This window comes from Rhinolophus sinicus, linkage group LG07 (assembly GCF_036562045.2).
Source record: "Rhinolophus sinicus isolate RSC01 linkage group LG07, ASM3656204v1, whole genome shotgun sequence".
NCBI lineage: Eukaryota > Metazoa > Chordata > Mammalia > Chiroptera > Rhinolophidae > Rhinolophus > Rhinolophus sinicus.
The window spans coordinates 64,243,373-64,266,893 of record NC_133757.1 but is presented as its reverse complement, the minus strand read 5'-3'; the positions used below and the strand labels follow the sequence as shown (position 1 = coordinate 64,266,893).

At 36.2% G+C, this 23,521-nt stretch overlaps 1 protein-coding gene across 7 annotated transcripts in view; it reads left to right on the top strand.

The window, feature by feature from the left end:
• The window catches only part of PARG (poly(ADP-ribose) glycohydrolase), a 142,365-nt gene that overhangs the window by 68,633 nt on the left and 50,211 nt on the right, over positions 1-23,521 (top strand). For all 7 annotated transcript variants that reach the window (XM_074337273.1, XM_074337270.1, XM_074337271.1 and 4 more), the window contains 4 exons: positions 376-468; positions 4,610-4,767; positions 15,625-15,704; positions 20,004-20,064. In XM_074337273.1, coding sequence (XP_074193374.1) covers positions 376-468; positions 4,610-4,767; positions 15,625-15,704; positions 20,004-20,064 — 392 coding nt within the window. The remainder of the gene's footprint in view (positions 1-375; positions 469-4,609; positions 4,768-15,624; positions 15,705-20,003; positions 20,065-23,521) is intronic.

Here is a 23,521-nt window from a genome sequence, read left to right as displayed (position 1 = left end):
TCTTTAAGTTGTAGACTGTTTAATTTAGATGGGACCTTGAGGGCTTCTGAAAGAGTTCTTGATGGTCTAGCAGTTTTTAGTTAATGTAACCAAAGGCAGAATGCACTGTTTGTTTATTTGTTTTCCAAGTGTTTTATTTAATTGTAAATGTTGATATGAGAGATATTTGATATTTGGGATACTTAGTTTTCAGAGGGCATTAGGTGAATTGTATACATTTGGAAATGTATTTGTAAGGTTACCTAAGTTCACCTTAGTGCACCTTTTGGTAAGGATAATGTGCTTTATGGGAAAAGCAGGTATGTAATTTAAGTTCATAACAAACATTTGTTCATTGGTTATTATTCACTGATAACATGTTTTATTGGTTTTCAGGTACTTGAAGAAGCAGAAGCTCAACACTTATATCAGTCCATTTTGCCTGATATGGTAAAAATTGCTCTCTGTCTGCCAAATATTTGCACCCAGGTTAGTGGAAATAACTTCTTCCTTAGTAGCTTTCTTCAGACTCACAATTGAATTTCCTTTAAACTCTTAATGACCGAGGTCAAAGAGGGTGAAGGGAGAGTTGGGAAACAGTTTTTGCCAATGAATATGATGATTTTTCTAGAAAAGGTTAGAGGCTAGAGAGAATGCTGCAAAAGGACATTAAAAATGCAGCATTCAATTTGGGAGCTTCAGTTTACACTGTTTACACTTCTTTTTCTCTTTTTTGTTTAAACAGTCTTTAACTTTAAAAAAAACAGGCATTATTTCAAACCATTCTAGTGAATTTAGAACATTTTATCTTCCAAATGGCTTAATACTACCCACTCCTTCCTCTCCCTCCCCCGGAGTGGTATCATATATAACAAATGAGTTCATGGTATTTTCTTAACTTTTAAAAAGAAAAGAAAAAATCTGGTGATATTCCATTTTGTTTGGAGTGTATTAGTTGTTTATTGCTGCATAACAAATTACCTCAAAGTTTAGTGGCTTAAAACAACAAGTGTTATCTCACAGTTTCTGTCTTTCAGGAATCTCCAGGGTCAGCTTAGCCGAGGGTTCTGTATTAGGATGTGTCTTGTGGTTGCAGTCAGGGTGTGGGCTGCGGTCATTGGAAGGTTTGGCTGACACTGGAGGGGCCACTTCTGAGTTGGCTCACTCACATGGCTTTGCCATGGGCCTCTCCATAAGTTGATGGGGTGTCCTCATGGGACAATTGTTTCCCTAGAACAAGCAACCTAAGGGACAGAGCGAGAAATGTCAGTGTCTTTTTTGACCTAGTTTCTAAAGGCACCAGCATCACTTCCACTATTTTCTGTTCATTAGGAGTTAGTTGCTAAATCTAGCCCATATTCCAGGAGATGGTAATTAGACTCTGCTTCTTAAAAGGAGGAGGTGTCAAAGAATGTGTGTACCTGTATATGTTTTCAACCACCATAAGAGGGCGCTGGTTTGTTCTTGGTGAGTTTCTCCCCGTTTCTCACAACAGGAGCTGGAATTTGCCCTTGTCTTTTATTTCTAGGCCAGCTCCCTTGTTGCATTGGTGCTGGCCAGGTTTCTGCTGACACTGTTGCCCAGAGGCCTTGGGGACATTTTAGGTAGAACCTAATTTTCTAATGGGATGGTCCCACACATTGCAATCTATCATTGGGGTACCCCAGAAACCACAAGTATAGTCACTGGGACAACCAAAAAACATGTCCAAATGCCTGAAGGCCATGCTGCTACCTTCAGTTGAGAACCACTGAATGTTTTCAATGAGCCGTAGTTGTTAGCACTTTACTGTGGTAGTTCCAATTTTAGGTAACTTTAATTCTACCTCATTAATGCATTGTGTCTGAAGTAAGTTTTTCTATTGGGCACAGTAAGTATATTGTAAAACTCATCTCATTTTTTGTTGGAAGTTGTAGGCATACCTTGGGGATATGGCGGGTTTGGTTCCAGACCCTCCAGTAAATATCACAATAAAGAGAGTCATATGACTTTTTTGCTTTCCCAGCGCATGTAAAAGTTATGTTTATACTATAGTCCATTAAGTGTGCAACAACGTTGTCTAAGAAATGTACTTTATTGCTAAAAAATGCTAAAAACCATGTGAGCCTTTTGGGAAAATGGCGCCAATAGACTTGCTGGACACAGGGTTGGTTGCCACAAACCGTCAATTGGTAAAAATGTGGTATCTGCAAAGTGCAATAAAGTGAAACTCAACAAAACGAGGTATGCCTGTATTTGGTTGCTTATGTTTTATGTTCATTCTTTTTCTTTTCCCTCCTTTCTTTTTTTCCTTTCCTAGTAAAATCTCTCACTACCTCTTTTACTTCCCCTGCGACTCCTGCCCTACCTCTTCCAGCCAAAGCTAATCCCTCCTATAGCACTCGGATCATACTTAGCACATTATTTTGTAATTTATGCCTTTATATACCTCATCTCATTAGATTAGGTTCTCCTTGAAGGGAGATCCTCTTTATGTTCCCGAGTTTATCAAGGTGCTTAATTAAATGCTTTTTGAAATCAATGTGTAGTTTATAATTGACAATATAGCACCTTAGACATGAATCACTTAATCTTCTCTTCCTCTCATGCTTAGGACAGAATGTTTCCATATTTTATTTAATGAGATATATATATATATATATATATATATATATATATATATATATATATATTCAAAAGCATTTAAATTTGTAAGCTGTAACAAGTCATTGGTAGAACTAAAATCAGACTTGTGGCTCCCCAATTTTTGTCCTGGCTTCAGATAACTTTGTTTTCCCATTAGTGTATTAACAGAGAGAACACTTTAATTCTGTGCTCTGTCTTCTGCTGAGAAGTAAATCTCTGCTGCGAAAGTTAACATTTCGATTTGGTATCAAAATACACCTTTGGCAAGTTAAATTGCTTATGTTGTTATTTAATGATTTATCACATTAACATTCTTTAGGCTAAATCTAAAATAGTTAGTTTTAGATTTATAAAAAGAAAATGAAAGGAAACAAGTTTTGGATGTGAACATTTTGAAAGATCTTTGTTTCTATTCACCAGTCTCTTATTTTAATTGAGCTGAGCGCTTGATAATATTTATATCCTCTGGTTTTTCCCAAATGAGCTTTCAGGCATTCCTCCTCACCAAGAGAACGGAAATCATTTATTCTATTTAAAATTATGCTATTTGATTATTAGGGGAAAAGAAATGTCTGTGTTTAAAGTCCACTAAGCCTGAAATATAACTATTAATTTTTTAAAATCATTTTTGTAGATAACTTGGTAAATATGCCAGCAAGTACCAGTTTGCTTTAAGCCACTGACACATTGTCACCTTTGCTAAACTCATTGCTGGGTTGTAAATAAATGTATAGGATGGAAAATGGAGATCATTATGAGCTATTTACTATTTCTTATAAATGGTGATTGGTAAGGCCTGAAAGAAGAGAGAATTTTAGATACCGAAGTGAAAATAAATTCTTCGTTTTCCTTGTTTGTTTACCTTTGTATTTTCCAAGAGAAATAGTTGGTTGCAAGTTTAATCTTTTTCTAGCAAACTCTTATTCTAGTAATGGTGTGTAGTTTTTAATCCGAGGAGAAAAGTTAACTGTTACAGCATTGCAGTTTTAACTTGTCTTGCCTGCCTTTCCTCAGTTACATTTTGGGTGCTGATTCCTGAGATATGCTCAGAACAGTTGGCTCTGCATACTGGTTTGAGGTTCAGGCAGATACCCAGGATTCTGAGTCTTGTTGAACGGGAGAAGGGAAAACATCTGTGGGAGAACTTTGAAAATTAACAGCTGATGTGTAAACCAGCCAGTTGATCTTGGGCTTTACCATCTTGTCTTTAAATGTATCATTTAAACATTTAGAATAGAAAAAAACCCACTGGACACAGTACGTAGGTCCTGGGGATTATACTGAAACTAAAAGGTCAGTGAACTTGGGTTTGGTACAACTAGAAGGTATTTCAGACATCAGAATTTTGAAGGGAAAATATCCTGCTGCTTCCTTGACTTGAATGATTATGTAGGAAATACCTGTCTTCCTACAACTTGTACATAAGTCTGTCTACATCTGTTCTATTAATTGCTGTCCTAAAATTAGATTTGGGTCTCACAAAGAAACTGTCAATGTGAACTGATTCAGAATTAGAAGAAAAGGACTTATTTATTGAATTATTTTCCTGAGATCATTTTATTTAGCACTAAAAGAGAAAAATTGTTTCTCTGTCCAACAATATTTAATATAAATGAGAGCAAAATTTAGCATATGCAGTAACAGCTAAACTCAGTGTTGTATTTTTCTGTTTTATCCTTTGTTTTAATTTTTCATTAGATGGATAATGTGTTTTTATTTCTTACTTGCTAGAGCAATGTTGTTTTTCACTAATAAGTAATGTTTTGTGTTCTCTTCGCTGTCGTTATTATTGATTAGCAATCTGCGGTTAGTCAAACAAGTGTATTTTTCCCCATCATCCTTGATGAACTGCCCTTGACTTCAACAGTATTGCTGATTTAAGAATTCAGGAGTGGCTTGAAATTATCCCTACCTTAATTTAGCAAATGCAATTTGGTGCCTCTGCTTTTGAAATTGCTAAACTAATTATTGCTCTTCTTGTCTGTATTTTTGTTTCCTCTGTCAGCCAATACCGCTCCTGAAACAGAAGATGAATCATTCCATCACAATGTCGCAGGAACAGATTGCCAGTCTCTTAGCTAACGCTTTCTTCTGCACATTTCCACGGCGAAATGCTAAGATGAGATCGGAGTATTCTAGTTACCCAGACATTAACTTCAATCGGTATGTTTTCAGAGAATATCTCTAGCAATGAAATAAAGAGGGTGGAAGGAACTGGTAATATTTATTGATTGTTTTGTCATAGACCGAACATTTTATGTACACTTACCTAATTTATTCTTTACAATAAAGTGACTTAAGTTATATTTTTGCCATTTTTCAGGCAAGATAATTAAAAGTTCATAGAAGTTACAGAACTTGCTTAGGGTTGTTGACGTAAGAAACATCCAAACCTGTGGAGGGTTTTTGAACCAAACTGAGGACAATTGCCAGGAAGCAAAATATCAACGGATTGAGAAAATGCTCTGGAGGATGGCAGTTTTGCAGCTTATTTTATACATTAGAATCAAAGGAGGAGACGTAAAGAGGGTTACATGAAATCCATTGATGGTATAGGTTAAAGGGGCAGGAGAAAGCAAAGCGTGGAAATCTCTGGGATTAGATAAAGTAAAACGAGAGACACATATTTCTTTTTCATTGGTGGGTACAGGATAGTTAATAATTAACATTTACGGCACGTAGAAATGGTATTTGGGGAACAAGATAAACAATGAGGAGTTGTGGTTGTGTGGTTTCAGTGCTGTGGCACGTGGGTATGCCCTTAGGGGTCTGGAAAAAGGGGATTACTCTGACATTTCAAGGGTATGTTATCTTAGATACAAAAAGACAATAGACAGGCTCATTTAAGGTGAAGATTGACCTTTATCAAGGAAGCTACAGGCCAAGGATGTGACTGTCCACTATGACCCGCTTTTAGTTAGGAATTTTTGTGTTCAGACTATTCTATGTGGTTACTTTCGGTCTCTGAGTTTATGAGGTCCACCATGCAGGTCTCCCCTGAGCTTGTCAAGTTCAGTATATGGCCCTTTTTCATCCACAGGAGCCAGTAAATCCCAGACATGACATTTAATCTGAGGTCTGTCTTACTCCGTGGCCCATGTTCTTTGTACCCCATCAGATTGTCCTCCTCCTCTGAGCACCCTGGGTTCTTCAGGCCTCCTAAAGATTTAGGCCTCCTCACTGTGATATTCTCAGTAATGTTTTTCATACATTATATTCTTTGTATGCTGAGATAACGTTAAGGCTGTAGTTCAAGTCCTCTATTCTGTGAAGTGTGAGTTTAAAGTCATGAGGCTGACTACCTTGTGAGACTTGAAAAATATACTTGTTAAGATGAAGAGCAGAAGTGAAAGTTGACTTTGACTTTTTATAGTCATGACTAATTTATCAATGTAATATTTTTTAAAGTGAAGATAAAATAATGTTTATATTATTCAACTAAAATAATGCATTGTGAATGTATTGATAAAGATTCAAATTCTAACCATTTTCTTAAATGATTACTCTCTCCATCATCTACACAAATAAAAACATTATAACATCTTCTTGGCAAATGATTATCATGTTTTTCCTCCCTCCCACTCCTCACCTCCACCCTCCCCCTTCCCTGTGGCAAACCTCCTTCTTTTTTCACTTGAGAATTGTCTTTATGGGATTTGTGGATGTTAATGCAATGTTAATTTTCTCCCCTAATGTCAGGGGCGGGCCTTCAGAAAATCATTACAATATAGTATTCTCTTTCTCAGCAGGCTGTGTACCATCCTCCCCCACCACCTCCCTCAGTGCCTCTGAGGGTGGGGTGGTGTGGGTAAGAAGCTCAGTCAAGGAGCAAAGTCAGGCTTTTGAGTGCCATTCTGGTTGTGTCTTCAAAGTTGACTGGTGTGTTAATGCCACTCTTTTAGTTTACCTTTTTGATGTTTCTTTAAGGGAACGAGAAGGGGCAGTGAAGGGTTAAGAAAGAAACAGAAGTCAAGAAAATTATGCACTAAGGGCCAAGGGTCTCACAGCCTCAAAGGACTGAGAGCCCCGAATCGGGCCACTTTGTGGCTTTTATTGATGTACACAAAAGGAAGTAGCATTGTTTTCTCCACGGTCTGTGAGTCTCATACATCATACCAGGAAACTGATTCAAACCAATCACCTTTGCCTGCAAGCAGCCGGAATCGAAAGTCCCATGATGTCTTAACAATTGTGGTATGTGCCTCCCCAGGGACAAAACCTTTATGCTGAGACTTATTGATAAGAAAGGAAGGAGAACTGATGTTATCACATCATTGAATCTCTTCTCAAGCAGGTTGTGGGAAGGAATATAGCCACAGAGGCAGAAGCTCTCCTTAGCTGGGGGAAGGTGGGGGACTGTGCCCACCTCTATCAACCCCGTGAGTTCTCCAGATGGTCCCCATGCGACTGTGCCTGGCTTAGGTCATTCCCCCCATGGGGAATCTTACCCGTCATTGACTATCCAGCCATCTTTAGGGGCCAAACAGGGAGATATAAGGTGTTAGCACAAAGGTGAAGCAAAGTCCCTGAAAGGATCAGTCTCACAGACTCTTTTTTCTTTACGGATAGGCACGAGGGGACAGACGGTTCGGCTGCTGTGTGACCACAACTTTTTATTTTGAATTAATTTTAGACATGTAAAAAGTTGCAAAAATAGTCCTGAGAATTCCTGTACACAACTCACCCAGCTTCACCTTATGTTAATATTACTATGTAACCGTACTGTGTAACGTACTATGTAACTGTAGTAAAATTATTAAGATAAGGTTGGAATAATATTAGGTTGGTGCAAAAGTAATTATAGTTTGAAAGGTTAAAAATAATTGCAAAAACCGCAATTACTTTGGCACCAATCTAATACTATTAACTGAACTACAGACTTTACTTGAATTCCAGTAGTTTTCCCTACTGTATTTTTCTGTTTCAGAATCCTCCCAGTTTGCCCATTGCATTTACCCTCTTGCTTAGATTTTCCTTTTCTTTCATGACTTTGACACTTTTGCAGACTGCTCATCAGTTATTTTGTAGAATGTTCCTCAGTCTGGGTTTGGCCGACATTTTTTTCATAAATGGAATGAGGTCACGCATTTTCGCAGAACTACTACAGAACCAGTGTTGTGTCCTCAGTGCATCATATCAGTGGGACCATGATGTTGGTCAGTCTTGTTACTGGTGATCACCAGGCCGAGGGGTGTCTGCTTGGTTTTCCGCTGTACAGTTACTACATCTCTTTTGGGATTAATGAATATCTTGGGGGAGATATGTTGGCACTGTGCAAATATTTGCCTCACATTTTCCCCCACTAATTTTAGCATCCCTTTGCGGATTTTGTCTGCAGCAGTTGTTACTGTAGTGTTTATTGTGGTTCTTCTAATTCCATCTTTCCTTCTGCATTTATTAATTGCAATTCTGTTGTAAGGAAGAGCTATCCCTTCCCTTTCCCAATTTTTGATATCAGAATGGACTTATGGATACTTATTTTATTCTGTGAGTTAAAATTTAACATTGTTATTTATTTTGCTTCTCAGATTGTTCTAACTTTGGCCATTAGGGCTTTTTCATGGTGGCTTCTGTGTTCTTTTAAAAAGTCCCCAACCTTTATTTTGAGCAGTTTTACTTTCTAGCCTCACAAGTTGATCTAGGCTCCTCTTATATTTTTCATGACCCAACTCTAGAAGCAACCATTGTTCCAAGGAACCCTGGTTTCTCTTATTGGAGGGTGGTATTTAGAAACTAAGATCTGAGTGTTCATTGCTGCTAGAATGTCATTGTTTCTAATGCCACTTTATATGGGCAGAATTTTTGACAACTCCACAAGGCAGTGGAAATGGATTCACAATTCTCTGCAGTAACATGGAATGTTAGCCCCGAAGTTATGATTTTTAGCTTCCTGAAATTTAGAATGATTCTCTCTCTTAAGATGGGAAAATTCTAGAATTTAACTGATTAGTACGTAATGTAAATTTTTATTAAACCCAAGACACAGACACTTCAGTATACTTACTGCGTTTGTTTTATTTATTTGTTTGGCAAATGAAAGCATAACAGATGATTTAAGTGTAAGAATACTTTTAGACTAATAATTCTTGGGCTATATTTTTAAGGCTTTCAAACATTAAAATATAAATGAAAATTTTTGTTATTATAGCCAGTTAATCTCGTCAACACTAAGGAGAAGTGGGGCAACAATGAAAAATAATATCACCCCTGTAAGAGAATTTCTTTAAAATCCCAACATGTTGATATGGGCAGGTGAGTGAGGAGAGGCATGCAGGGTAATTTCTGGGTTTGCACAACCTGGAATGCACTTTTAGTTCTCACTACTTTTCCTGCTATTCCACCTACCCAATTTTGTTGTAATTGTTTAATTACTCTGGGACAGGTATCTTGTCCTGTTTTTTTTTGTTGTTGTTTTCATTAAATCTCATGCATTGTAGGCCTTCAGTAAATTCTTGTTTAGTGAATAAAAATAAATGTGAAGATGAAACATTTGAGAAATCAGGTGACTGGTGAGTGGCCAGTGCTAGGAATATAACTTAGACTCCTCGTTCTCAGTCTACTGTCTTTTTTCAAACTGCATCTTATTCTTAGGAATTAGGAGGCGTCTTGTTCTTAAGCCACACATAATTAAGCAGTGTTTACCTTTCATTTCTTTAACATTTGGAGTAGGACTGAGAGAAAGCAAAGAACATTGGTATCTGCAGTTGCAGTTGTGTAAAGAACCTGTTTACAAATATAATTTTTTTGCTTATTTGAAAAATGATTAAATAATTTTCTCTACTGTGCAAGTAGACCCACTAGTAGTTAAGGGCTTTGCATCTCTTGCAGGTTTTCTTTTTTAATATAGAAAAGGAAATGGTGAAATTTTATATGTAAGTAAAGAAGTGGAAATTTAGTTTTATGGGAATATAATTATCTGTTTCCACAAAAAGTATTGGTAATATAAATAGTAAGGATTCTACAAACAGTGAGTAGCCTTTTTGTTTTCTTAGAATAAGTGATAGATCAGTGCCAGGATCTGCAGAGATACTGTAAATTATAAAATTTCTGTCCAAAATTCTGAAAACAATCCCAGTGGTTCTAGGGTTTTTCCCCTTAGTTTTTGGTTTTGGTATGAAGTAGCTGTGATTACTAATGCTTCAAAATTAATGTTGCAATGGCCACTTACAATTTGTTTCTGTGGAATGAGTAGTTAGCTAGTGCGCGTATCTTGATGGTCCCTAAGGGAATCCTTTGCTGTCTTAGGTACAGACTTTCTCAGGAGATTGATTCTTTGATTTAATTGTAGACTTTTTAAATTATTTTTTTTTATAAGAGCTGTGTGTTCTCTTACTAAGGTTGTATCAGAAAGTTTCTTCTCTACAAAATTATGTTTATAAACTGTATTAATGGCTGTCTTCATAGTAAAATAAATATAACAGTATAGTAAGCCCATATTTTAATCACCCAAATTCAATATTTAACAGTGTTTTTTGTACTTTTTTTACCTATCCAACCCCACATTTTTTTTCTAGAATATTATAAAGCAAATTCCAGACATTATAAGTTTCACCCACTAAGAATTTAAACTCTTCACATATAACTTTAGTCCTATATCTTGGTTAAGTGTTTATAGGCCTTTCCTCAGAAAAGCTTAAGGCTCTCTATGCATAACTAAACACACATTCCTCACCAATAAAACAAGGAAAGCACAAGTAAGGGAACAGAAGGTTAAGAATGATTAAAATCAGCAATCCAAATAAAAATTATAAATGGAATATGATCTCAATTATAATAAAAATATCTGTATCTATTAATACAGTCCTGTGGTCACATCTGTACATATAGATGTATGAGCAAGGAAATGGACCAACAATAAAATGGATCAGAATATGATTACCATTGGGTGGTGAGATAAAAACGTTTAACACAGTTACTTTATCCTTTTCTGTATTTTCACACTCTTTATAATGTGCATATATTACTTTTATAATCAGAGAAAAATAGTTACTTAAGAGGAGAAACAAGTCAATCATTAGAAATGGAGCAGAAGACAAAGTTAATAAAAAGAGTGGACGATTTTTGTAATTTGATTTTGAGGGTAGGATCTCACAGATTTTTTACTTTCCCAAAGCTAGTGTGGGTGCCTTCTTCCTTCCTAAGTATAGCCCCATAGACACAATATCATTACCTCACTTTCATCCTAACTTTTCCATTCAGCATGTAAAAGAAACACAAGTATGCAGGGCCCTCTGAGGGCTGGCCATCTGCAGCACTGACAGCCGTCTTCTCTCAACACAAAAATAGACCACGGGTTTGGGAGAACTGACAGGTAGAGAGAAGTCAAGTCCTGGGAAGCTTGACTTCTGTAATTTCCCATTTCCTGCCACTAATCACCAGACTTTATATTAATTTTAATATATGTTTTAATTTTAAAGCATGTTTGTTTTTCAGCTAAACTTCTGACAGGAATGCTGGGGCTTCTCGGCAACAGCATCTTTATCTTTTTCATTGTTCATGGTCACTTATCCTGAAGACTGAGCTGATTAGCTCTGAGTGTCAGCATGTTAGGCTTGATGGGAAAAGAGGCTGAGCTACTTTCCTTAATGAAGGGAGTATGGATTAGAACAGTGTAAGCATTTGATGTAAATGAGTATGTTTTTCTTCTGGGCATTATGCACAAGTTCAAATCTGCTTAACAATCTGCGTAACATTGAATCTTTTTTTGTATGAGAATATCTCTTCATAATACTTACTATTTCTTAAGTACTTGCCATGTACCAATCACTGTGCTATTTTTTTTTATTTAATCCTCATATTAATCTTATAAATTAGGTATTGTTGTTTTCTCATTTTTTCATACAAGGAGATGGAGGCTTAGAGAGGGTCATTTACTTCACCAACTGGTATAATCGGGATGCAAACTCAGGAGGATATAGACCTCTAGAAGCTTTGTCCCATAATCATTCTACTCTATAGCCTTCCTGTCAATGAACTGTATTAATACTTCTTATCTTATAACTAGTCAGAAATTAGAACTATTAGAAATAATTCTTGATCTATAAAATGAACCATAGCCACTCATGAGTCCAGAGTGACCATGTGGGATTTAAACTCACAGTATCCCAGGAGCATTTTCACCAAATAGGAGTTTAAGTAGATCTGTTGAAGACTTGAAATCAGGTGTACTGTTGTCTTTCTGGCTGATGGTATTTTTTGGTCACCAGAACATTGAAAATGAATGAAGTCAGGAAAAGCCTGTGGTTGTAGGGACCCCTCAGCAGCCAGCATGTCTGTACCTGCCTCTCACTGAGGTGGTCCATGTTTTAATAAACCTGACCTAGCGCCAGCAGGAACAGTGACGACTACTCGTATATGTAATCATTGATGCAGTGCGTTGACAGCTCGCTTTAATTCTCTGTGGAAATTTCTAGGTGGGGAAGCATCTATACTAGTACTTCAGCATGAGTAAATGACTTCTCAGCACAACTGAGACTTGAAGACTGTCTTCTGTTCAAACTCAGTGATCTTTCATTCTGTCTCGCTTCCTCTCAGTTGCTCTTGAGTGCACTCCAGAAATGGAAAACAACCAAAAGTTCCCCGTTTTTTATGTGGGTTATGAAAGATCAAGTACCTAATTTGATGAGCCATTTGGCAAGCTGATAGAGTGTTTTGTCGTTGTGTTTTCTTTTGTGCATAATTGCTATTTATGATTATAGTTTTCTGGCAGTTGGGAGGTGTGTGTGTGTGTATTTAATCTCAGAAGAGGTATGAGTAGCTAGTTGATTGAATAAGAAAAATGGTTAAGAGTATGTGGTGGGAGGCTGACGTCAATAAATTGAATAAGTCTTGTAAAATTTATTGTTGTGTTCTTCCAGCCCTGCTTAGTTATGTTAAATACCGTTGACCTTTTCCCCTGCTTGCCTTGAAGGACTTAAACATTCATAGAAAGGCCTCAAATGTCATTAGCATTGATGCTTCTAAGATTGTGTAGAAACTGATGATCAGAGATTAATTGTGGGCTGCAGCAGTGGTCAGCCCAGGAGCCGCTTACATCTGCCTCTGCCTGGATTGAAATGCTGCTAGGGCCATATGGCAGAGCGCTTCACAGAAGAGCCAAGAATGACTTTCTGGCTGGGTTCCGGGTTATCATTTGCTTCCATTTTAAAGTGGAGGTTATAGTGCTGTGGGTTTGATTTACTGTATACTAATGGGATTAATCCTTAACTTGAAATCACATGGGGGTGGGTGTGTGTCTAGAATCCAATTCCAGTAATGTTATCAATATGCCATTCAGGGAAAGACTGTATAAACTATGTTTCTTTTTATGTGTATGGAAAGAAAAACACCAGTTAATAAATATCTGACCCTTGATTGACTTATTCCCTTGAAAATAAAAAGTTTTGTTTAGAACAAAAGTAAGGTTTGCTTGACTAGCTTTTCCTGTTTGCTTTCTTTAATAATCTGTAATTAATTATCATTCAGTTAAATGCCAAAATGTCTTCCCTACATGCAAAGGGGTTAATATGGCCTAGTTTATGTTCATGTTTACATACACGCCTGCTGGCTCAAAATATGCCTTCATATGCATATCCAGGACCTGAAAATCTAAATTAAAAAAAAAAAATTGTTGAGAAGTGAAAACATTGGATGGTGCTTGATTATTATGAGAAGACCCCATTCTCTTATTCTCCTTTCTCTCTTCCAGTCTTTGTCTGAATGTGTTTATGTCTCTCATACCCCCCTCTGACTCCAGCCCCATTTCTGTCAATCTCTTTCTTCTCTCTCTATTTTCTCTGCTCTGTCTTTCTTCTTTTCTCCAGCTCCATCCTCAGTTCCTTTGTCTTCTTCTTCCTCCCTCTCAAAAGCTGTCCCTCAGATAATACATCATTCTTACGATGACTTTCTCTCATGCTGTTTGCCAGTGTTTTTATGTTATTTTTCACTTGTTTTCTTACCAGGATGATTTCTTTTATTTGGGTGGCTATACATAATATGTACTTATAAAATTTCACAGCAGCCAAGTCTGAGAATTGGCACAAAGGTTTTAAACCTGCTTCGTATTCCCTGACTTTCACTCTACCTTCCCCTTCCCTCCCTACATTCACCCCACACACACTTCCCTGTTCCATCAGGAAGATGGGGAAGCATATTTGGTTACGTAGTGATTTGAAATTAGGCTTTGGAGCAATGAAGAAACAGAATATGTTGAGATTCTGTTTCATTTTACCTCTAAGGTTGGGACCTGCAAAATAAACACTGGTGCACATAACAGCCACATAATCTTCCAGGAAAATCCGTTTCAGTAGGTAATAAATCTACAGTCCTAAGGCTCCTGAGGTGAATAATTTGTCTTCATGGTTATGAAATATGTGAACTTTTATGTGATTTTATACACAGCTGACCCCATGTAGAAGCTAGGGACAATTTTTATGTTTGGGGAAACTTTTTAAAGGGCAGCAGCCATTTTCTCCTCACTGCAACAGTTCTGTGTAAGAGTAACTTTTCCCCCTTATTTGAATTGTGTGGTACATCAGTTCATCTCTAGGAAAAGGTGGTGTGGCTGTCTTTATATGTATTCATACTGCGTCCCTCTACTAAGTAGTAAGCCTAGAAAGCGATTTTGTAATGGATCCCAAGGTGTTCATTTAGTAAATCATATTTATTTCATACAGGATGTTTAATTAAACTGCCAAGTGGCTTCTTCATTTTGACTATCACTTTGATTTAAACAAACTCTGTTTTGGTTGACGTATTGCAGAAGAAACCAAACGGAAACCTGCTTTTTCAAAGATAATTTCTTTTGACAGGCAGTTACATTTTTAAGAGTATTTCTAATAAACATTTTAGAAGAATAACTTCTATTAGATGAGTGAAAATTATTATGCAGGCACTCTTAAACTATTTTTAAGAATTAATTAGATTTTAGATTTGGTTAAAATGCTTTCTGACATTAGTATTTTCAGGAAATAAGTATTCAGATAAATTGTTTTCTCAGAATTTCAGATCACTGAAAACAGGGTCATTTGAAATCTGCATTTCCTTCCCTTTTCCTAATTCATTTCACTTGCTCAGTAGGATTTTCTCATGGAATTAACTTCTTCCCTGCATAGTTACATAAGCTTGCTTTTCTAATCGTGAAAATTTTTATGCATTTTGGCGTTTACTAAAGTGAACTTTTACTTGAAGGGTTTCAGGTTTTAAAGCCAGGGTGATGGCTGGAGGCAGATGAATCATACCTTATCATTTATAGCCGCAGAATTTCTCTGTAATTTTTAAATGCCTTTGGGAAGCTAGATGTTTTGTCTAAAAGCATGCTTTTGTGTTTGAAATCTTTTAGAGAACTACTTGCTTTGATATGTTTTCAAAGCCCTGCTTTTCTTTCCTCAGGATAAATTGCATTATGTGTTACCAATAACAATGCCACGTCATTTCAAAGAAAACTGAATTAAATCGTGCAAGTCCAGGTTGCTGGCAACTAGATGACATAGGGTAGGCACTGTTTGGTTGCCATACAGAGAGTGTATTGGTTTAATTACCAAGGATTGGTCGGTCCCCCGACATCGTGTCATGTCCGCTTTCGTTGTCGCTGTCATTGTTGCCTCCCCTTCACCCCCCAACATAAACAATCATGCGAATTTTTTTCAGATACCGTTTTTGTTCATTCATTTAACTACCTAGTAATACTTTGAATTATAAATAGTATTTGCCATGGGAAAATGATGAGAGTATTAACTCACTGGCCTAATTGACTTTGGGGGACCAGATGGTGCCTTCTCCCAGGAGGAAGATGGATTGGAGAGATGTGGTTGTTAGAGAGTACCATCTGACTTGAACAACTTTTAAGAAGCCTGGTCCTCGCTGGTTTCAGTGCTCTCTGAATGCCATCTGAATCCAGACAGTTTCCAGTTCTCTGTCATTACACAATTGTCTCCTGGGAGAATTACTTTTTTTATTACTTGATAGCAATATAGATTTATTTTTTTGTGAATCATTAAAGCATTTTAAATTGTTCTTCACTCTATTTTTTATCTCTTTCAGGTTGTTTGAAGGACGTTCATCGAGGAAACCGGAGAAACTTAAAACGCTCTTCTGCTACTTTAGAAGAGTCACAGAGAAAAGTAATTCCTTTCATTCTTACTTTAATTTTTTATCACTGATGGGGACAGTTCAGATCAAGAACATTTTGTGTTCAAAGTACACCTTCCTTTCCAAACCAAATAATTCAATATTATAATCTAGATTTTATGCATATGTTGGGTATATACATAATTATGTGCTACGAGCATGTGTGGGTTTTATATACTCTGGAATTAGACCAGCGTAACATACCCTAATGGGTTTTCATGGAATAAAAATAACAAATTAATACTTTTAAAGGAAAGTATATTAACCAGAAAATACATTTTGGGTGTTCTTTACTTAAAGAAGCATTGACTGTTACAATCAGTTTATTTGTAGAGGTCAACCAATTTGTTGTCTTCCCTCTCTTTTGTGCCCCCTTTAAACCCTTTGTAGAATTCTTATAAAACAGTGTACACATGTCTTTTCCTCTGTTGGACCTCCACCATCTTGTTTTCCCAGAGGCTAATTGTAATACCTGAGGCAGTGGTGGTAAATGTCTAACCAGGGCTCGTAGTGACAGCTAATTCTAGGTTGGTAGTGCCTCTCTTATCCTAGGAACTGAGTGGTCACAGATAAGTTTCTTAGCATCTCTAAGTCTCAATTTCCTCATCTGTAAAATAAAAGAATAATGATAATAACCTCATAGGATAGCTGTAAATATTAAATGAGAAGTTACATGCTTAATAAACGTTAGCTATTAACAATGGGTGGCCTTTCCTGCAAGTCAGTTATGAAGAAAGCCAGAACATCTCAAAAGTGCTTTTGCTAGGTCAGCTCTGGTCAACTGAAGTGAGTTCTTTGCATTTCTGGTCGTCCAGGTTGTGGAATTGTCTTCAAACACATCCCTGAATCATTCATTTTAAGGTCATTTTTCTCATATCCTTGCTTTAGTAAGTGATCTCACTTATAGTGTACTTGGCATTTTCCCCCTTGAATGTATTGCTATTGGACATTGTTCAGATTTTTTTAAAGAAATCAATTATTTTCCAAATTTTTAAATTTAAGGGAAAAAGTTATATGCTTCTTTAATAGAGGATTGTTTATTTCTTAGCTTCTCAATTTTCAGTTTTTTGCTCTGTACTGAATGAAATATTAAGGAAAATGAGGGCTTATTTGAGGACATTAAACCAAATTAGAAGTTGTAATGATTCATTATAAAAATGAGTACATTTTTTGCTATTCTAAATCTAAAGAGAATGAATTCCATTATTATACCTAAGTAATCTAGAGTTTAGTTTTCTGTCCTTGGAGTCAAATCATGTATATCTTCTCTAAAGGCTAATATTCCCTTTCTGCAGTTTAAGATTTTAAATAATTTGAGGAAAAAAGCTGAAAGTTTGTTTTTTCAACTAGAAATTTATAAACCATTATAAGTGTTAGGAATTAGTCATACTGAAAAAATAAATTGTAAGTAGACATTTTGTTTCCTGGCTTTTTCACTATACATTGTAGTGTAGTTCTTTGTAGAAATGTGAAACATGCCATAGGTTTTCAGGATGTAAAGCTACAGACTTAAGGAGGAAATAAATACTAAGTGGAATAAAAGAGGTTTGCAATTTAATGATTATTATATATAGAAGATCTGGAGTCTGATCAGAAATTCTAACAGCATGTATTCCATAGTTGAGAGATTATAGCTGACTTCTTTATTATTCTTTTCATTTATCGGTATTTTCTAAATATTCTACCCTAAATGAGCATGTATTCATGCCGTCTTCAAAAATATAGCAAAAATGTTACTTAAAAATGAAAAAAGAAAAATTCTGGAGTCTACTGAATAGAAACTAGAAATGTATTAAAAGTACCATATATTTCATCAAATCTAGGACATCATAGATGGTAAGAAATGCCACTTAAGTTTGTACCACTAAGAAGGGAAAAACACTCAGGATGGGGAATCATAGTCCACCTCTCTTACAAAGCTGGTACACCAAAGATCTGTACCCTTAGCCTAAGGATAAATGAGAAATTAACCTGGCCTTGCAGAAAAGGGACAAGCAGCAAACTGCAACTGTCAACTTTGGAACTGGGTAGAGAGGGGACAAAAGAGTCTCCCCTGCTAATTTGAACCAGAGGGCCCAAGTTTGGGGTCTGACGTCATGTTACCAATGTGACCTACCAAAGTCTGCAACAGAGGATTTACTTCCGATTGATCTCAGGTCGGTGGTGCTCTCAGAGGAGAGCGGTAGCAGATGCACATCTTCTCGGGGAAATTTGACTTCAGTTAGACTCACAGCAATGGCTAGGTACCTTTGATGATGAAAGCTGTATCCCACTTTCAGAAATTTAATACATGAAAAAATGTGCTTTTTAGAACTGATAAAATACCATTCCATCAGGACCAACTTCTGTGTTGTCAAATGTCAACATTTTATATTTGTAACGAGGATCTTGAGACTGAAAGATTTTAAAGAGCTTTCTGAATTAAATTATTTTCAATAGTTTTAGATAAAGTATCTTGTAGATGGAGTATTTAAAAATTGATGATTCATATACAGTATATATTGTGATTTATTAAGGGAAATACTAGATAACCAAAATAACCTATTCTGGCATGAAAAGTACCTTGCCAGAAAGGTACTATGGAAGAAAGGTGATAGGCATGCTCTCAAGGTATTTTTGTAATTAATTGTATCTAAAGAGCCATGGTTGTCTTCCTTTACTCTTGCTTTGCCAGCAGTGTTCATTTGTGAATTTCTTTTGGTCTCTCCTTGTGTATGTGAAGGACATTTAATGTTCTTATTTCTCTGCTAAGTTACGGAACGATGATACTGACATTAGTTTCCTATTACCGTGTTTCCCCGAAAATAAGACCTAGCTGGACGATCAGCTCTGATGTGTCTTTTGGAGCAAAAATTAATATAAGACCGGGTCTTATAGAAAACCCGGTCTTATATTATAGAAGACCCGGTCTTATATAAGACTGGGTCTTATGTTAATTTTTGCTCCAAAAGATGCATTAGAGCTGATTGTCCAGCTAGGTCTTATTTTTGGAGAAACACGGTAATAGAATTACTTCTGTAGTGTTTGACCTCTTACTTGTGAGTTTTAAATATGCTATCCAGTTGCCTTAAAGAAAGCTGGATATCTAAGGAATATTTTATAACTCACGTTAACAAAACTGTTTTCTAATACTATTCCCTATGCTTTTTGAGTTATTACAGCTTGTGAATGAAAATAGAGAAGTGTGGCATCATCCAAAGGCATGAAATGATGCTTAGTTTTCATTGGGACTCTACTACTGTTATCTGTAATAGTTCCTGACATATTTCTCTTTGCTTAAGAGCTTTTTTTTCTTTTTAAACAAAAGAAAATAGAAATGGCCTGGCCTTTTTAGTTTGTTCTTTGATTTGGGTCAAACAAATTACTTTTGGCCAGCTGATTTATTTATTGCTTTTCCACTAGTTAAAAAATTTTTAAAAAGTAAACCTAACAAAAAAGAATCTTATCCTCTAAAATTTCTGCATTTTGCTCCTCATATCTATTGTTCCCTGAAAACTGTGTCATCTGTCTTCTCAAAGTAATTCCTCCTTCCAGCTAAGGAGCCTCATGAGCAGAGTAATTACATATCATCTGAGCCCTGGATTTGGCTGTGTCATCTTCAAAGACATGCCAACAATTTTCCTTCTTAATCCTAAACATTTTATTTCATTATAAAACAAATAAATAAGTGTACATTCACCAGTTTTTAGGTGTAAGGTTAAGGTTTTTCTTTGAGGAGTCCACAGATGAAAATTTAGTTTTGTCTTTTTTGCATAAGCTACACCTATTATGCACCTTTTATTCCCAATTATTTCTTAAAAGTTTATGCAGTTTAGAAAATGTCACTAAAAAGTACAAGCGCTCAGTTCCTCCTACTGTTGTGCTGTTGTTTGTATAGTTCTGTGTTTTAGGGAGGGCTTAACTATTTTATAAAAAGAGTTCCTATTGTAAGGATAATATTATTTTAAATCAGTCTTCTGTTGTATTACAGCACCACACTTGGTATTTCCTGATTAGTTTATAGCCATTGTTAGACCGTTCTTTTACTGAACACACATATAGGTATATATGTATATATATACACATATATATGTATATATATTACATATATATGAACATGTATATATATGTTCATATATATATATTGAACACATATATATGTTCAGTAAAAGAACAGTCTAACTATATAAAAATATTTATATATATATAAGTATTTTTATATATAAATCTAACAATATTTATGTATATGTATAAAACCTATTCAAAATCATAACTTATTTGGGGTATTTTTTTTTCTTTTATTGCTTTTGTAGAACCTACTGGATTGGTGACATTTACAAGACAGAGTCTTGAAGATTTTCCAGAGTGGGAAAGGTAATAATGATAAAAATAATCCTGGAATCTTAGAATTAGAAGGTTTCTTTTACTGTGAGAGGATTTTATTTTACAGCCCCTGGAAAAACGGTTTTCCAGCCTCTTAATTACCCTAGTCCTAAGGAGTTTCTTCTCCAAAGTGATAGCTTGTGTTGTTTAGAAAGGTTGTGCCTTTTGAATCAAAGTCTGCAACTCTTTGACTTCTACTCTTCTGCTTAGTTTTGTCTTCCAAAACAAAGTCCTATTTAGAAGTAAGGAGTTTTGTGTGTGAAGACATTAATTAACTGGAACACCTATTTAATGTTCTTCCTTACCTTCCTTTTTTGGTTAGTGTTTGTATTTTCTGATGTTTCTTCCTGGAAGACAAGATTAAGAAAAGTTTTTGTTGTTGTTGTTGTTGTTTTAAATAAACTAACATGTAAATCGTAATTACCTACAATTTGTCTGAGGGGACAAGAATTTTGAAGTTTGGCTGTCCATATGTACTACTGGCAGATTTTGTGGACATTGCTAATTTACTGTGTGTTTTTTTCCGTATTTTTATCTGCAAATACTGAGGAGAATAATAACCAATCTGAATTCATTCAGATTTCTCAGTGCCCTGGAATAGTTAACACATTTCCTAATCTAGAGCACATCCCCAAAGCACTAAAGAAGAATGGATCGACTTTTTCAATGCACGTGAAGACATGATCCGACATACTAAGTGCATATTTTGGGTGTGCATTCACTGCCTTTCATTTTCACTTTCTGATAATTTTATTGTAGTTTGTAATTGTTTTGTTTGGAATTAGTGATGAAAGGGCCTCACTCTTAAGGGCGTTAACTTGAGAAGGTAGCTTTCCCATGGTTTTTCATTCATCAAAGATGTTTATTTGTGAGGTGAAAGAAAGAACTTTAGGAGGCTGACTGCATGGCTGAGGTGATTATTAATACAGGGAAGTGTATAAAAGATTAAACAACCTAGAGGGGGAAAAAAACAGAAACAAAATTTAGCCAGAAAGGACAAGAACATGTACAGCATTTTGGAGTAATGGCATGTTAGAGATAAAAGGGACCCCAGGAAGTCCTCTGGCCCAGCTGCCTATTAAAGAGCAATCAATTCTATAATACCGTTGACAGAGACTAGACAGCTTCCATGATGAGAAATTCTCTATTTCACCTCAGTGAGTTTTTATTATCTAACTTATTAGATAATAGATACTGTTATTTTTATAATATTATTATCTAATATTATTATTAGGTTATATTATTATCTAATACTTTCATTCACTAAAAAAGTCTGTTTTCCCAGTTATCCTCCCCGCCACCGCCCATACTTGGTTCTTCCTTTTGGAGCTACAATAAGTAAATTTAATTTTCTGTAACATTCAACCCTCTTTCATGCATCTTAATGCTTTCTTGACTCACTCCACCTCTAACAATGCACACGGGTATATACTAAAATTACTCATTTCTTCTATTGCATATATAATAGTAATTCTAAACCCTTTATCTTTGTTCTTCACATACCCCAGGGCATTGGTCCCTCTTCAAATGTGGTGCCTAGAATTAAAAGTAATAATCTGCTATGTTACCTGCACAGACCGGAGTACAGAGCAGTGCTTTCCTTAGCTTTTCTGTTAGTCTCTGATAGGAACACAGATGTTTTGTTCATGTCACTTTGGTGTAGACTTTACAGACCATTCAGGGGGCTTGTTTTTCATTTAGCTCAGGATCTCTGCTCTGCATCTGGCATTTGTTTGGCACATGTTTGGCGTGAATGTGCGAGGACACTCATTTGTGTATTACCATCTGGGAGAGAATGGATAGGTCAAAATGCAGACCTCTTGGAAGCTGTTGTGTCAGTGAGATAACTTTGCCCCTAAGTAAGATCTAGATTTTCCCCTTAACTTGGATACACAGCATTTAACTGGTAACCTTTCTAACTTTAAAAAGAATTTTCTGATCTCTGTTTTGTTTTAGCTGCTTCATAAGTGAGTCGGCGAATGTAATTAAAATCAATCTCCCAGACTCTACTAAACCAGAAACATGCATTCACTTAAAGAGGGAGGATGAAGAAGAGATGAGGGATGTTCCCAAGACCAAGGGGCTGAACGGGTGCCAGGAAGTTAGAGGCTTTTCTGACTTCCAAGTTTTGGGCTTGGTATAGTTAGCCTCTGATTATCAGTAAATGCCTCAGTCAGGCTTAGTTAATCACAGAGAACCACAGAGGCTATGTCCTTGATTCCTGGGGCAGTGGAATGGAGGATTTGCTGGGGCCGGAAGGGGAAACTTCTCGGGAATTTGGAGGATGCTTTAAAAAAACAAACAAAACAAAAAACGCCAGTTTCTAGCAGTTTTGTAATTTTATTGAGGACTGTTGACAACTTCAGTGGTGGAGAAACGTTGAGGACAGTTGAGATTTCTGTTTTGAAGTCCTGACTGCCAAACCAGAGATTTCTGGATCATGGTTCTTTATCTTTCCAGTAGTATCCTCACAGGTCTTCTCCTTTGGAATAAAATGGCTAGGAAAATAAGACCCCTCCCCCAAAACAAAAGAGTTAAAAAAAACAATCTTAGGATACTATTTTCTACAAGAGATTTGGAAAGTAATTTTTCTAAAAGTATAGCATATTTTTTTCAAGTAAAGGTATTTTCAAATCTTTATTGCTTCATTGACTAGCCTTCTGCAGGTTACTTAACTGCTTTCTGTGTTTTGTTTTCCTCTGTAAAAAGAGGTGGTGATAGGGCTGTTGTGAGGATTAAAGGAGCTCATGTACATGAAGCTCTTAGAACCTGTAGTGAATTACCTTCTGAGTTTAAGGTTATCAGTCTGTTGGATTGACGCTTAGCCAGAAATGTATTTGGACTCATCGAAACTAGGAAGAAAGCAAATCCCAGTAAGTAAGTAGTGCTTCCCCAGCTAAGTTGTTTTTAAAAGTATATAATTGTTTTAAAAAGTATATGATTCCCCTCTCCCCCCAAAATTAATGCTACCCATGTAAGTTAGGGGTTTGGATCTCATCTGTTACATTCTATTATAATTTATATTTTTTGTTCAACAAATAGTCGGGGAAAAGTGTACTAAGGAAAAATACCATCATCAAATGCTATTAATAAAATTGAATTTTTTTTAATATACTGTAAGCCAGACTCTCTTAGGGTCTCTGGCTAGGTCTGAAAACTAAAGTGAAAAAGATTAACAGGAACAAAGTGTACACATTTATTTGATGTAAGTTTTACATGACATGGGAGCCTTCATAAGGAAATGAAGGCCCAAAGACATACCCTCTGTACTTTTATGCTCGGTTTGATGACTAGTAGATAGCCATGGAAGAATAGGGTGGGTTAAGGAGTACGGAGTAATTGTAGTGAACTGGGGAGACAGCACGGCCCGTTTGGTAGGATTCTTCTTGGGATCCCATTGTCTTCTAAGATAAAGATGCTCCTTTCCTCTGGGAATAGGGAGGGCACC